Source organism: Pseudoliparis swirei, chromosome 3, assembly GCF_029220125.1.
Source record: "Pseudoliparis swirei isolate HS2019 ecotype Mariana Trench chromosome 3, NWPU_hadal_v1, whole genome shotgun sequence".
Taxonomy (NCBI): domain Eukaryota; kingdom Metazoa; phylum Chordata; class Actinopteri; order Perciformes; family Liparidae; genus Pseudoliparis; species Pseudoliparis swirei.
The window spans coordinates 10,890,930-10,908,015 of record NC_079390.1 but is presented as its reverse complement, the minus strand read 5'-3'; the positions used below and the strand labels follow the sequence as shown (position 1 = coordinate 10,908,015).

The following is a 17,086-nucleotide window of genomic DNA, read 5'->3' as shown; positions in this document are numbered from 1 at the left end:
AACAGCATAGCTGTTAAACAAAACACAAAGTAATCTTCTAAAAAACATTGGTACACAAATAGGTTATATTTGGGTGTACTTTACCAGTTTACTAATTTGAGAAAACAGAAATAAATCAGACAAGCAACAGCTCGGCTTCTGCATTCAGGGTCTTCTCAAGTTATGAGGATCAACTGGGCCCAGTAGGCTGTCATCAACTGGGCACAGTTGGTACTACACATCACAGAAACGTGTTCATTAAAATATTCCATAAATAAACAACAATGTGACCATAGATTTTGTGTGCGTCACACTGACAATTTAATACCTTTTATAAGACATGAATAATGTCCTTGGCCATAACACAGTAGGTAAGAGGCACAATGTGTCCTTGTGACCTTTATAGTTGCACCGCTGTCAGCAGCTGCGACAGTGTAATCTACCTTTTTTCTCCAATTATCACATCAGACTTGAGTGATGTGACTACATGGTGGGGGGGATATATTTTGTACTCGTGCTGTGAAGGTAATGTCCACTCTAATCAGCATAGCTAACCCATGAATAAAAAGAAAAAAGAAAATCAATACTCTTCATTATTTCCTCTGAGGTTAAAGAAATGTTGTGGAACTGGAGTGTGCGTGGCCATTACTCTAATGAAAACTTGAATTATGCAACATTTATAGGTTGTTTCTTGATTTGTTTTTGTTTCTAACATTGTTTATTGAGTCATTCATACAATCAGTCTCTTCGTGAATTATTCCAATGACTTGATTGCAACCAAATTGAATTTTAAGTAAGATTCAATTGTGTGTGGAACGCTGTTTTCTTCTCATGGAAACCGCCTGTTTCTTTGTCTTTCTTTACTTCTTCTTCAAGGACAATGACCTACAGTAGGTTATTCACAAGTGTTTGCCTTGGTTCCTAAGATACTGTGTGTGAATGTGTATGTGTGAGTGCCTGTGTGTGTCTGTATGTGTGTCTCTGTGTGTGTGTGTGCTGCCAAGTTTCATTTTCAATTGTGCTATGTTTATCCAGCAGATTCTCTGCAATCTGTTGACAAAGAGCTGGCCATGACAGCTAGGCCAAACGTGGTGGAATTGCAAGAGAGGCTAACAGAAAAAGTGAAACTGATGGCTGTCAACCCTGAGCAATTCTTTATAAGAGGACCGATCCGGAGAGACAGTGGCTGAGTGCTCTGCTGCCAATGAAAATGTCTCCTCTGACCAGCTGAACCGCACCACATGTCATCGAGGTGTTCATACCTTAAAATATACGAGTAAACGTTCTTCAATTGTTGAACTTGTTGTGGAAGCCATTTCAGGTTTTAGAGGACTGGCGCACGGTTGGCCTCTCGAGTCGGTGCAGATGTGATCATTCAGGCAACATGACTTTCTCCATAGTTATGTTTATTGAGGCTTTGAAGAAGGCACTGTTAGCAGGAAGGAAGTCTGGAGGTGATGAAGACATCGATTAGCTTCACGGCAGTGAGACAAACAGGTGGTGTCAGAGATAGGCAGCGCTTCTCAGCTCTAAGAGGATATGTTTTCCCGCTTCACAGACGACGCACCACGAGGGTGAGGTGACACTAGTGTTCAGCGAGAAGTGCAAGGGGTGCAGCGGTAGTGGAGTGCGAATTTATGATTTCAAATTTATCGCAGTGTGTGTTTGAGGAAGATTACTCTCTCTTAAAGTAGACAGTTGGTGAGGAAATTAACAAGGTGTCAGAGGTAAGGACTCTGGTAGTGAGGTGGAGGGGAGCTCCATCTAGCAGTGGTAAATTCCAATGTGTTTGTGGAAATATATCACACTGTGTGTCATGATAAAAATTGACGGTAAACCCGTGGGGAGGATCAATCCTACGACTCCAAAAGAGGACTTCCCGTGGCAGATGAGGAGGGAAAGCCGAATCGTCAAAAGCTGATGCCTGAGTATTAGTGTCGTAGCACAATAAAAAAAGACAGGGGACTGTAAATAAATGCATTGCAACATAAATAAAATCTCTCGTAAAGTTTAGTATGCCATGAAAGGCAAAAAAGATTATCAACATGTGTATGCAAAACGCATGTTGCACCCATGCATATGGATATGGGCAGTACCGGTGCTAGCCATTAAATACATCCAATACAATTCACCAAGCCACCACCACTGAGTGCTTAAAGAGCTTTTTACTGTGTTTACATCTCCCCTCCAGACAGCTTTTAGATCTGTAAAATATGTTCTTTTCATTCTGATTATTTATTTAGTTATCTTTTACTTTCCTGATTTCAAAATACATGAATTGTAACACCCTGTTCTGTTTCTCCTGTGTTCCGTGTCTCCTATGTCTCCTCTGTGTCTTCTCTGTCTTAATTGTTTAATTCCCTGCACCTGCCCTCAGCCACTCTTGTCTCGTTACTGTCTGACGTCGTACACCTGTTTCTCCCCCTATATATTGTGTCAGTCTTTCCCTTGTCTGCTGTCGGATTGTCGGCTATGGTTCCGTGTCCTGTTCCCTTCGTCCTGTCTGTGTTCATGGTTCTGCCTGTTGACCCTGCCCTGAACCTGGATTCTCTGCCTGTCCCTTTTGGACCTTGTTTTTTTGTAAACTGTTTTGCCTCATTAAAGAGTGCTTTTTTTTGTTATTCATATTGCGTCCAGCCTGTCTCTCTGCGCCTGAGCCTCACCCCGTCACAAGAACCTGACATGAATAATGTTTCAGTACAGGACGAACGATGTTTCTTTCTTCTCCTAAAATTCTACACACATTTTTTGAAAAGTAACTGGCTGTTCTTTTACACAGGATTGTTTCCTGATCTGCTTTGAGGTTCTTGCCCTTGCTCAATGACAGTCCCATGACAACATCAGCAGACAAATCGCAAGATGAGGCTGTTGAAGAATACTATTTGGGCGATAGCGCAGAGACGATCGGTCCCAACTTGGAAGGCTAAACTACAACCTCACCACTCCACTCTGCAGGAACCACCAGAGCTGGCTGTTCCATGGTTGAACAGTAGAGCGAGTGAGTGATTCTTGCTCAGTGAGAGCAGGCAGAGGAAAAGATACATATAGTAATATATAATCATGCAAACGGCCCTTCTGTACTTCTATATGAATGACCTATCAGGGACCTCCAGGAGGTGACTGCTTCATGTCAGTGGCAACAATGTGAACGGGCAACATAAAAGAAGTAGATGAACCATCAGTGTGAACAAGATGAAAATAAATTGGTCACTGAGGGAGCGAAAGGCCTGTGGCTCGCCCTCAGGGAACGGGACAGCAAACCACCACACTGCTTGAATGCTACAATTAGCCGAGGGTCATAAATCAGCCTCTCAGGGCAATATTATATGTAATCATACTGAAAAGAATGTCAAGCTCAGGTTGGAATTCCATAAAATGATGCAGCTCACGCAGCATTGAGATCTCACAAAAGATATAAAGGACAGGGAATGGTTTCCTTTGCTTAAAGCAGCAATAATGATGTAAAACATCCTAAATTAAAAAAGGAACACTTCTTTTGACGAATTCGACACTGCAATTCTACATTTCAAGAAGTTTAATGACATGTCTGAAAAAATGAACACTCGGATAAGGCATATCTTACTGCCCAATATGTATCAACATAACACAATCTGAGGGACAGATGACCCACACACGAATGTTATGTAATGCTGTATATATTTTAATATCATTTGTTTTAATTTATGTTAATGTTAATATTCATTATCATATTATTATGTACTGATGCTTTTCGCATCAACATTCTCTGCAGTTCATAATTTCAGTGGTGTTTCCAAACAGTGGAGCCCTGTATCACATTATCCTTTAAAAATTAATAATTCTGACATTTCATGTGTCTAAAATTATGAATATCATGTATGTAAGTATGCTAATCTTATTTGTTGTTACATCTTGAATAAACATACTGTCTGAATTGTGTGAAGCTGATTTTGTTCATGTAAACTGCATTCTGTTGTTATTATTATTTATACATGTTCACCTAGATAAGAGGCTAATTTGCCCAGAGGATTCTTTTTAATTAGCTGCATTCATAATGAGACAGTCCCTCTTGCAGGCAACACTGACTGATTTTGTTAAAATCTTTCATTTTAATATCTTAATCTGGCTACTTTGCACAATTGAGTTTGACGTGGGTATAGTCACAATTTCTTTAGATGTGTAATATGATTTTCTCAATGTAAAAACCACCCAGAACTCACTTAAACATTAACATCTTCAATCTTTGGCCAGAAGATTGCTAACAAATGAGAAATTAAATGAAATATAACCATTTGTTAACCCTTTGTGTGACATACAGACAGTTATTAAAATATGGACATGAATGCTTGAAATGTGTTGTGTGAATTGTGTTCTTTTAAATAGTATTAAAAAAAGGACAATTCAATTAAATGCATATTGTAGCTACAATCTATTCTTCATTGTCATTTTAGAAAATAGTGCTCTTTGTAAAATATCCCTCACTACACATAATCAGGATTTAAAGCAATTTGAGGCCAAATTGATTCCCTGAGTGCTCCAAAAACAACAACAACAATACATAACTAGAACATTCGTAATAAATTTAGATGGTGTGGCTAACACATCAAATTAAAATGGGGACAGTTAAATAACTATAAGAGTTATCAAAAAAAGCTGAATTATAAAGTTATAGCTAACCATTATCCCAACATTTTAAACGTGTAATTGTTTCTTTAGCTCAATGTATGCTGATATTGTAAGCTTTTAAAGTTGAAAAAGTTTAAGCGGATTTGAAGATTTCCGCCATTGGATCCCATTAATTTTTTATTCCATAAAGAAATTAATCATTTGTAAATTTGAAAGGATAACAAATATTTGAAAATATACAGTAATAGCTGAAGGCTATGTGAACATAAAACAAATTAAATGATTGAATTTGCTGAAAATATGAAGATACTGTAAGTTTTTTAAAGTTGAAGATTTTTTCCATCTAATGAATTTAAAAAAACTTTTAAGTATTTATGAAACAATTTCTCGCCGTTTTTTGGCATTTGGGGGGCTAAACGCCGGTCCAATCTCTTATGAGCGACATTTTTGAATAATCCCGATCAGGCCGCACGTTTTGATGGATTTTTTACGCATATGCGAGCAATGCTGTGGCCAGTACGCTCGACCAAAGTTCCTGATTAATAATAATAAGAATAGTTAGTGCGCTTGCTGCTTCGCAAGCCACATCGAATAATTGCACGTTTTCATCCAACCACAACTACTACACTCCTAAAGTGACCATACCATCTTAAAACGTGTGTTGCAAGTGAATGCAGGTGTAGCTTTTAAATTGGCCCAGTGGGCTCTGCTATATTTCTGTTCTTCCTATAAATTCACATGAACTTCAAGCTGGCTGAATAACAAGAAGTCTACGGAGGATTTGGTGGTGAGATTGCGTGGTGTAAGAGGGGATGAACCCTGTAACAGGGAAGCCACATTTTGTCAAAGCGAGTATAGAATTTACTGCAGAACACCAAATGTTCTGTCCCTACAGCGCCTCTGGAAACCCAACCGGTTGGATTTACAGTTTAAATGGTGGAATGCACGCGGTGCGCTTTCTGCACACTATCTGCAGACAATCCTAATCCCTGCCTATCTGTCTTCAGATAAAAATAAGAGCAGGCTCTCCCACACTGCTCGCAGAGCACCAATTGCCCCATTGCATGACTGCAGAGATAACGGAACCTCTAGATGTGTCTCTCTCGGCTCGCCTGTGTCAACTCACACTTGTTCAAATTATCGCCGGGACAACATATTTTATGTTTGTGAGACATCATCGGAGCAGTGAGCGTTTTCTCAGTCAGTCAATTCATGGAGGCGATTTATCATTCTCACATATAAGGAGTGTATGGCTGTAAATGGACATCAGTCAACCTTAAATTATTATTTGAATCAAAAATAGTTCAGATCAAAAACAACAAAATTGCTCTACTGTTATATATATATTTTTAAGTATGACAAAAATACTACATCATTTTATGCCATAATATACTTAACCTTTTTTATGACTATTGCTTGGCATATTATACGATGATAATTAAGACATATTCATGAAATATATATATTCGTGTCATTCATTACTTTTTTACAACATACTATACGATGATTGTTTATGACTTACTATTCTCAAACATATATGTTAGACATGAAATTGCCATAGTATATTAAAACTCGTAAAATAAAAATGTTAGTATAGTATGTTTAACAAACTGACCAAAAAGCCATGGTGTAGTATGTCTAAAAAAGTCATTAAAAAGATGTAATGTACAGTAGCCTATGTCAAAAAAGGCTTAGTGTATGCAGGTACAAAAATATAAAATAAATGATTTAGTCGAATACATCAACATTTCCAACGATTATAAAAAATGGATCACTTAAAATGTATTCTGTGCACCCTCTGAAAGGAGAAACATTCAATATCTTTTATCTTATTTTGGTCTGTGATGGTTATTTAGTCAGACATTTTTTTTCTTATTGATCAAAATGTGTCTGTTAAATCCAAATTGGCTGGGAGCTATCACTGCTGTGTCTGGATGTTTTATCAGACATAAGCTGTGTTTGACAAAAAGAATCACATAAGAGCAATAAAGTCAGAAGCCAGTAAAATAATCCATGATTTCACTGTGTACCTGCACCTAGAGCCACTTGCTAGCATGTTTTCTGAAAACCACATATTTATAAAATAACGGAATCAAAATATAAATAAATAATTCATGCACCTATTGTATTACACTTAGTTTGGTGTGCATGTTTCTGGAGGTGATTTCATATATTGTCATTTAAAGCATTGTGCAAATCAATGGTATATTTGATGAGGTCGAAGGGTGTAAACAAGGAAAAACTCAAAAGACTTTGGGAGAATTCTGGTTTGTTTTCACATACACATTTTATTTTGCATCAACGGATTGAAAAAATGACCCAACTGTATGTGGCTGCATATTCCTGAGGGCAAACCAATCTGGCAAGGTGAAGATTGTTCAAAGGGCGAGCCATTACCAGAACAATAATCAGAACAAAACCATCCAAACAAGTGCGAAGACAATGCATCGTGAATCTCATTGGCAGACAATACTAATTGGCTGCATTTCGAAAAACTAAAAAAAGGTTTTGAAAAGATCTTCAAATTTGGCAGTTGGTCAAGTCTATACATCTTTGTCAGGTGACCATCCATATGGATGTAAATCCATAACCATTCAAAAGTGTGATGCATGAGAACAAATCTTGTCTCATCGCATTTCATCTGCCTTCCCGTGACAACAGGACATGGTGGACTGGACACGTCCCTTTACTGTCTCATACTGCCCTTTCAATATTGCACTGTATGTAATTGGGAAAAAATTACCATTTTATAATTACATATTCGTTTTTGTTGCGAATGGGAGGGAAAAGACACAAACCTATTCATCTATCTATGTCTTTGCTTTGGATATCACAACTGATGTGTTGCGTTGTCACCGTAAAACAATGTTTTGGTTAACCTTCGCTTAAAACCATTAAGAGTATTATGCATAATAGGATTTCCAGCGAGTCGTGTGAAACACAGTTTATTACATTGGCATATTATTTCCAGGTATTAACCTGTTTTCCCTTGCAACTCTCAATATCTTAGTGTTTCTCGAAACAATTATAGCACAGCCAAGTATATATATATTCTGTTTAGGTTCTGTTTAACATAGACGTCCCTTTTTGCCATTATGATTCTCCGCCTCAGCTCAGCTGACAATGGGCTTGTGCTTATTTTCACCAAAAGACGCTCTGTGCAAAGTACAACAATACAGTAGCTTCATCAAAATAAGCTAACAGTTTGAGCAGTAATGAAAAAAAATCATTCACGGTAATAAATCACAAAAGAGACAACATTAGGTTTGTCTTGCATCGCAAAGCAAAAGAAGAGAAAAAAACATTACAAAATATATTTACAAATTATGCAAGTCCTTTTTCATATTAGTTTGTCATTTTGCTGTGATTTACCATCTTCACTGTGTGAATTTTATTACACCATGTGACAGAGAAAAGAAGCGAACATATAACTTACTGTTTACTCTTTTGAAGAGGGGATGAAAATAACACTGTGAGACTGGTGTCTGTGTCTGTACATGGAATTTACAACTCTGCATTTTATCTTGCACTCTTTTACTTTATCTTCATTCTGTCTCCTCTCCATCTTCCAAACATCATTCTGTGTCACTCGCAGAAAGGAAATCTCATACAAACAAGGTGTCCTGAGACATGGAGCAGCGGCAGGGAACGATGCTTCACAAAGACTCTGGAGGAGCACACACACCAAAAACAACAATGTCACATCTGGGTTGATATCTGCATCACTGTTTCACAATCCCAGGAAGCATCTCACATTGGAATATAAATTGGGCCAATTCTTTCTGATCGAAAATGTTGGAGCTTAATTCTTCCAAATCTAGACTTTTTAAAATGTATATTGAGTGGTAGACAATATATAACTGCATCGTGATGCAGTCACAAGTGAATACAAGAGTTGTTTTGTCTTCCTTTAAAGAAGTGAATTAACAACGTATTATGTCCATCATTAAACTGCATATCCTTTTTCTTAATCTTTGTCAATCGGGGAAAAGCAAATTAAACTATAAAATTGATAATGAAAATGTCAAGAAAGTTTCAATCAAGCCTGCAAATGATTTCTCTCTGTACAGAGAGATGACATTTGCTGCTTAAATTACATCCATGCTGTTTAATGTGCATACTAATATGTCCCTGTGAGACTAAAACCTACAGTGCTCCCTTTTCTCTGTGCTGCTTGTGGAAGGATGCCCGTTGTGGGTGTGTTCTGTGCCGGGTCTCTTGTGGGAACCCCGACTCAGGGTGGCCCTGTTGGATGTTGTTGTGCCGCTCAAGGAAGCCATATGCTGGCGCTCCAGCGTCGACACAGTCACCATGCACTCCTCAGATGGGTCTGAAGCCACAGCTGCCCACGAGCTGGGCATGCGGGAACCCAGGCTGTGCAGGGACTTCACAGCCGGCGTGTGGGCCGCTGCGTGGATGGTAGTGGAGGGGCATTTGGCAAAGGATACGATATGAGAGATCATGATAGAGGCGCTCCTTGTTGAATATACTATCGTAGAGGATTCTCTGGCAACCAGCGGCAGAGAGTGCAAAAGACTTACCCTCGGTGTTGGTGTCCCTTCGCCTGGGCAGAGTCCCGACCTTGCCCGTCTGTGGTTTGAGGCCTGTCAGTGGGGCCCTCTGGTGGCCAAGGCTATGCGTGCCCTGGACGCCATGGTCTGGTGAGCCAGAGCTGTCTCGGCGACACTGCTGGGAGCCTTTACCTGCAGAGAGGGAGTTCATTAATGAGGATGCATATGTGGCTCAGAGTGCCTGAAAAAGTATTTGGTGAACAAGCAGTGGATCAAAGGCTGATGGGGATGTTCAAAAGTAATCAGTCTGTGTCAAAATAAAAATACAATAAAAATACAATTACATAAAGGAACTAGAATGGGCACTGGGTAGAGCGCATACCTTCGCATATCACAAGATTGGGCATTGAATTATGAACATTTTGGCATTATTTGCATGCCAATTGGATATAAATTGACCGCTATGGTAAAAAGAAGATGTTGACCTTTTCATGACCTTGACCATGACCTTTGACCCGATCGATCCCAAAATCTAATCAAATGGTCCCCGGATAATAACCAATCATCCCACCAAATTTCATGCGATTGGATTTAATTCTTTTTTACTTATGCGAATAACACGCATACAAATAAATAAATAAATACACGGCGATCCCACAGTTACGTCCCTGTGGGAGAAGACTTCAAGTTTCACTTTAAAGAAAGGCTTTCAAACAGAACCCTATTTATAAATGCATCAAATCGTAAATGTTAGACATCTGGCTTTTCAATAGAGCACTTCTGAAGGTTTTTGAAACATTCTATGTGATGGCGTTGATGGTTTTGATGTCTATGCAAGAACGGCGTCAAGTTACTATTCACAGACTGTCTGAATATCTCTTTGACGAAGAATAATTGCAGGAAAAAAAAGGATATTAATACTAGGATATCTAACTAAAATGAAAGGAATTTTTTAATCCATGTATGTTTCTTGACAGCCATTCTTGTGATCTACTCCACACATAATGGGTGTATTGCAGAAGACCCAAACTAGTGCAGTGTTCAGTGTGAAGTTGTTTGGATTAACGGTTCCGGAGAAAGCTGCAACAGCAGAGGCCAAGCCAAACGGACACTGCACTAGTCTACTTAGTTACTTCACACCAACTATAATTTCTACATGACCTCTGAGTTTCAATCTCTATCCCTGTTGGCTACGTAAACATGTTCCTGATCTATTATGAAATGTTCTCAAAGAAAACCACTAGACAAGTGTGTGTTGGGGCTTGGATGAATGGGCTACTGTACTTCATGGACTGTGATTATGCAGTGTGCCTGGAGGTGATAGGTGAGCTAGACAACAGACTGCACACTACTACCTTGGCGGTCCAAACTCTATTGGCAGACAAAAGCATTGATTTTTGGACAATTCTGTGAAACCTGTGCGTGTAAAGTAAAAAGCTTTGTTGGGGAAAGCTTGTCGTCATGGATGAACAATTTTTAAAAAGTCAACATTGTTGGGCAGACACACGTCAATCCACAACCCTGACCTCCACACACGCACACACACTATGCCATGCTACATTATGAAGACTCGTCTTCCTGCACTGCTGTGGGATTTAAACCGTGTTTAGTAAACAATGTCTGATATTGATGACATTTCTAGGTGCCAAGGGGCTGCGGCTGCAGGCTTCATATAGGGACAAAGCAGTTTGTTTGCACTATTTGACCATGGCTCCTTGACAGATTGACATTTGGGTAGATAGCCATGCTTCTATATGTGGTCCACCTTTCATAACAATCAATGAAATACCAGCTATTAATGAAAAATAAATCGTATTTTATTTTAAAATGTATTAAAAAAATATTTTTTTACTGTCAATTCACTGGTGGTTTACTAATTCAAACTTGTTTCAATATATGTAAAAACATACCTGAGCCCTCAAGGCTGTCTACGGTGTGACCGGGAGTGTATTCAAAGCTACACAAATTCTTTGAAACCATGGCGTATCTTTCCTCCTCCTCCAAGTCCTCATCTTCCTCAGAAAGCAGAGTCGCTCCCAGATCAGAGCCCAGTGTACTGGACATGAAGTCCACAGGAGGGATGGGGGTAGTGGAAACGCTGGGACTGCCCTTCATCTGCCTAATCAATTGTGGGGAAATACTGTATATTAGTGGACAAAATACATATTTCAGAAGCAATGGAAGTCTGATAATGAACATAAATACAGCAAAACAAGTTTGTGGAATCTTGTCGAATCAGTGCATATTCAGAAAGGTACAAATGCAATGTGCAGAGACTATGAATGCCTGCAGTGATTTCACTGATTACTTTCTCAGCGCTTGTGTGTGTTGTGCTAACACAATGGAGTTGTAATTGGGCTGGATAAAGGATATCTGGTTGGGCAGGGCTGTCAGCAACATGCCGGTTATCTCCCCCACAGCTGTCCTCCACAAAGTCTCACATCCCGCCATAGACGGGATGCATGCATAATTACCAACTCTATTTACTGATGTCAGAACCGCATGTAAGACTAAATCTAGTCATTACCCTCCAACACGTGTCGCCTCCACCTTGTCAAGTTCCCCAATGCTCCATCGAAGGTGTGACCAATTGAGAGATGTTTTTATCGCTCGCAAGAAACATGGTCCGCAGGTTTTGGCTGACACAAGTAAATACCAGTATTATAAGGCGCTCAAACATTGGCCATTGATATGCAAAGTCCTAAACTATCAACAGAATGAAATGAATAAAATTACAGGTATCGCTTCTTGTGTGCAAAGCAAACATATTTGAATAAAATTGTAATGCACGGGCACAGTATAAAGCTTTGAAATGAGCTCACAGTCACACAGGTTTTCTTATTTTTTATAACCAAATAAATACATCAAATTATTGAAGGAAGGTGTTCTCAACATGTAGGTTACTGCAGCTTTTTATAAATCTTTACCATGTCTGCTTGGCGACTTCGTATTGGTAAGCTCGGGTCAGCTCATCCAAGTGGGCCTGCAAAATGGATTGCATTTCATCGTGGTGGGCAGAGCTGAGAGAGGAAGATGAGGGCTGGCTGAAGGAAGTTGCTGCTGGAGAGGAGGATCTTCCTCTCAGGGGAGGAGTGGGACCTCTCTCCTCCTCTGTCTCATCAACCAAATTCTGGTGGCAGTACGTCTGGACAGACATTGGTGGGGCCCAACTGTTGCTGTCATATCTGGCATATGGACAAATGTTGTGTATATTAATCATCACAATGACTTTGCTGAACAGTCGATTGCAAATAGTTGAAGAGGATCGTAAATATCGAAGGATTTCAATCGGGGAAATGTTCCACATTTAATGCTGATGTCCAATTAGTGTTGATGGTAAATGTAGTCGATCGAAGCAATAATTTCCTCACTGCGTGCGATATTGAAGCTGAATGTTCCAGCAGTGACTTCATGGAGCACGATGCTTTGCAAGTGAGCTTCTAATGCCTGGAGGTCTGCCAGCTCAATTGTTTCACTTGTATATTACAGCTGAATATCGGAGTCAGCAAAAACACACTCAAATGTTCCCCGACAATAACATCCTCTGCACTTATATTTTTGTTGTTGGAAAATTAGATAGTTTGCAATGCAACAAGGAAGTTATGTTCTTGAGCAGCATCTAAAGCACGCCCCGGAGGCGGAGGCGAGAAATCAAAGTGGAAATCGCCTTTCAGCTCTTTCTTGCATCCAACAGTCTTCCCACCACTGTCGGGACTAATGACAGCGCCGTGTCTCAACTTTCTCGGTCAATAGAGCAAGCAATGAGGAATTTATGGCTTCAATCGACTACTCACCATCAACACCGACTGGACATCCACACAAGATTGAAGAGGTGGCACGTTTTCCCTCAAATGGCATTCCAAAATTAATCTTACTCTAGTTTAAATCAAAAAGTTAACAATCCATTTTCTTCGTGTTTTTAATGTGTATAACAGCTCAATACTATTTTTTTTAGACATCAGCAAAATAGGCAGCTCTAGGTCTATTGTGTGAACCATGTGAAGCTCTTCTCCAAGCTTTCTAAAAGTAAACACACAAACACTGGTGCAGGATATTGTGACCCCTGTGTTTGCATGAGTTTCTTCTGTCAACGTGTGCATCTGTTCCGAGGCAGAGACTGATGAGATATGAATGTATCTTACCCTCCTCCATGGTTTTCCTGAGGGTAACGGTCAAGGTCAACCTCAGTGCCAGGGAGTGGATGCATGGGTGGTGGAGGCAGGGGCATGTTAGCCCAGCACGACCCATTTGATTTAGAGGCCTTCGTTCCACTCTTCACCTTCTTTTTCTTCCCACTCTTTGCACCTAGGGGGAAGGTAAAGAGAAAAGGAAGTTTAGTCTTCCCTAATCAATGCAAATGAATTCTTGTACACACAAATATCATTCTACACTGAATTCACACACACTAACACGTACTTCTCTGCTAACTTTTTAAAACCTGTCTTCTGCCCAGTGTTCATTATTTCTCTTTGTGCGTACTGACAATGCATTTGGACTTTTTTTTTTAAAGTTGACATTTCTTAAAGAAGCATCAAAACCTGCGGCAAACCACATTATGTTGCTTCCTTACTTGCTCTACTATCTCCAATATGCCTGACATTTAGCTGAGCACACAGGCTGTTGTTGTGCAAAGCTCCCAAAGTAAAGACAGAAATGCCTCCACGGCTTTATTAAATGTATATACACTGCATAAATAACACTGAGCGATTTTCCGCCATCACTAATCAAGTTAACCCAAAGAAATGCGTCATGATTGGGTGACATTTCTGGGCTAGATGAGGTCCTGGGGACGAATTATGATGAAGACAGAAGATTAATTAAGAACAATATCCTAGGGTTCCATTTTCAGTTATTATGTAAATAAATTCCCTCCTTTTCATTTGGCTCAATCTCCGGTTTAGTTTTCAAAGCCCTTGTAGTCATTTCACAGAAAAACAACAACGATTTCCTCTCCTTTATTGCAAAATGGGTCTTTTACTGGAATTGTAAACATCGCTCTCTCAAAACACACACAAGAGTGCAAACATCACACCATAAAAAAAAGTATAATCATTGAGCTTTATCTGTAATGGGGCTCATACCACTGCCAGGGCGTCTGTCAGTTAACGAGTAGCCCAGGTTTGCCATTTCCTGCTGGGCTTGGAGAGAAGCCTTCCAGCGGGGATCTGGCCTGTCCACAGCCAGCTCGTGGAAACTGTTGGACTGGAGTATCTGACTGGTGGCATAGGGGGTGGGTTTACTGCCTCGCGCTGGGCTGCTGTAGCCTGCCTTCCCCATGAAGTCAATACTGCTGTAGATGGCACCATCCGACAGCATGGTGCCCGTCTTCTCCATTGCTGCGGACGGGAAAACATCTGAGACAAGAGAGGATGACGACGAAGCAAGGAGGGAAGGGGAAATAAGGGATCATGGAGAGATAAGTTGACATGAAGTTAACGATCTTTAAGGTCATTAACGCTCCCTGCTGCTCTGGCACTCTGTATTAGTTAAATACAGGTCTCAAATGGACTTGATATAAATGAAAGTGATTATCTACTACCACAATTAGCATGCTACATGCTGTGGGAGCCCGCTATAGTGTTCACATGAGTGGTATTCAAACAGCGTTAACCTTCAGCTCTACTGTCTTGCAGCTCACCAGGGTTGCAATAAGCTGAGAGAACATGCAAACACATAAATGCACAATAAACACATGAACTATACTTGAACGATCAATCTCGTACAACCTTGAAAAAGGCACAATGGCAGAGCATGAGAATTAACGAAAATTGTAAGTCAAATATCAGGCTTGTCAATTCCAATTAGTAATGTTGAGCCCTCAAAGGCTGTTTTAATTTGCGTGTTTGTGTTTGTTTGTGTGTGCATGCTTCTGTGTGATGTCCTGTCACTGCGCTTCCCAATGGATGAGCATCAAAACTGTCTGACCAGGCATTGCTAAAACTGCATTCCCCAACACCCCGGCAGGGCCGGTTTATGTTTCGTACCTCCTCGGCCAAAGTTGCTGCCGCCCTTCGGACTCCCTAAGCCACCGTTAGCCGGGAGGCTCGTGGAGGGCCAGGAGTCAGCCAGCCAGGGGAGGCCTTGGTCACCCGCTTTCAACAGCCCTGGACGGCTATGAGAGGATGTTTGTAGAGAGAGAAACAAAGAGAGGAGAAAAGGGGTAAGACAGAAAAGCGTCGACGTCGTTAAATATCCTGGCTGCAGCGAAACAGCATTGCTCATTTTCCTCCTGCTGCATCAACAAGAAATTTATGTGAAAACTCATTCAGCATATTCTCGCCTGTGGAGCAGCCCCGCACACAGGCGACAATAAACAACAAAGAGAGATAAAATGGCAAGTCTATAAATCAGCCATCTTTCTCCCCTTCACTCCACCATCCCTAATTCTCCCCGGAGAAACAAGCCAGGCCTAAATACACACTAAATCCACTTTAGAGCTTTAGCACAACAGAAATTTACATTTTAAATTGAGAATCATGGACAGCCTCTGGCAGATCGGCTACACTGGTGCACCGGTCTCCATAGCAACAGAGACAGCAGAAGCCCATTAGGTGGTTTAGGAAAGCTACCGTGTCATTTTGCCTTCGTGAAATACAACGGTCATGAATACAGGGTTCGACTTTAAGGTAGGAAAGTTCAGGTACGAACAAAATAAATTAAAAAAAGACAGTTTACAACCACCTTGTATCAGCGGCTGTAAAAAAACAAACATGCAAAACATTCACATGCCTTGTGCATCCTGTGCACATATGTTTGCTTAATGTGAGGCTACACACTGTATTTTCCACTGATGCTGATTTGCCAAATGCCAAGGGAATTGTTCACAGCTGACTTGCTGATGGCTCAAAGGTGTTCAAACAATGACGTCAATAATTTCCATTTTAGAATACACAAGCATATACATCGATTTACATACATTTGCTTAGAGAACATGTGGCAAACAGCGACAGAATAACACATTTGTGAGTATACAATGTGTTGAAGTGCAGTCATACACATACACACACACACAAAAACAGCAAGGAATTATTTATTTTTAGTCCATTTGCTCTGGGCCCCTCTGCTCGCTTAGGTGTGACCAAACGTAAAGAGGGAACAGGGGAGAATGAAGAAGACGAGGACCTAAATTCTTTCACTTCACTACGGGCATTTTAAGCTGTCAGGAAATTCTCACAGCTGCTGAATGGAGTCTCAAGGTCCAGTCCTTTTGTTGTTCCATCAGACTGTACCGTACGCCACTCGATTTCAAACAGCACATTCATCACCTCTCCTCTACTACCACGACCTTTGTCTCTGCCAAAAAACCCTTGGTTGAACCGAGAGAGAGCCAGAGAATGAAGCCTTCACCTGCAGTAATTGGTAGGATTCACTTCAAAGGAGTGATTGATGATTTCATCGAGTGTGTTAAATCATACACTGGAATCAGTACGCAGCAGGATTTGGAACATGTATGCAGATTCCGTTCATCGGGAAGGAATTTTTCATTACAGGTTTTACAAGAGGCAAAACCAAAATTAATCGCACAGAAATGTCAATGGAGAAAGCTCCAGCTGATGGGCTTCACGGTTTTAAAAGTTAATTTAGATTTTTTTACCTTCCATTTCTGATCAGGCCTCTGTCTCTTTGGAATGTAACTTGAAGAGAAAAGATGGAAGACAGAGAAAAATAATAGCAATTATTTAATCTCAAAATGTACAGCACCACCTTCAATTTGAATATTGGAAGCTTAACTTGGATATTTTAATAAATAACATAATGTAAAAACATACCTGCACGCGTAAATGTGAAGGATTGAACTGCAATTCAAAAAGAGGAAGAAAGTGGATACAGTGTGTTGAATCATAAGCATGAATATGAAAAAAAAGATGCAGCCATAGTCTAGTGTTGGAAAACATTCATAAAAAACAGGTGTGGCACTTGTCAATGAGTCCTCTCATCTCATGTCAATGATGGGATGTCTGCATGGGCATGTTTTGATGTAACTAGATGCG

At 40.2% G+C, this 17,086-nt stretch overlaps 1 protein-coding gene across 1 annotated transcript in view; it reads right to left on the bottom strand.

Moving 5' to 3' along the window:
• Positions 1 to 6,858: 6,858 nt before the first annotated feature.
• Positions 6,859 to 17,086, bottom strand: part of LOC130191700 (roundabout homolog 2-like) — a 71,535-nt gene continuing 61,307 nt past the window's right edge. The window contains exons 13-21 of the mRNA XM_056411363.1: positions 16,865 to 16,891; positions 16,690 to 16,729; positions 15,080 to 15,207; positions 14,177 to 14,449; positions 13,238 to 13,400; positions 12,023 to 12,280; positions 11,006 to 11,214; positions 9,126 to 9,287; positions 6,859 to 8,992 (exon numbers count right to left, since the gene is read on the bottom strand). Coding sequence (XP_056267338.1) covers positions 8,724 to 8,992; positions 9,126 to 9,287; positions 11,006 to 11,214; positions 12,023 to 12,280; positions 13,238 to 13,400; positions 14,177 to 14,449; positions 15,080 to 15,207; positions 16,690 to 16,729; positions 16,865 to 16,891 — 1,529 coding nt within the window. The 3' untranslated portion in view covers positions 6,859 to 8,723. The remainder of the gene's footprint in view (positions 8,993 to 9,125; positions 9,288 to 11,005; positions 11,215 to 12,022; positions 12,281 to 13,237; positions 13,401 to 14,176; positions 14,450 to 15,079; positions 15,208 to 16,689; positions 16,730 to 16,864; positions 16,892 to 17,086) is intronic.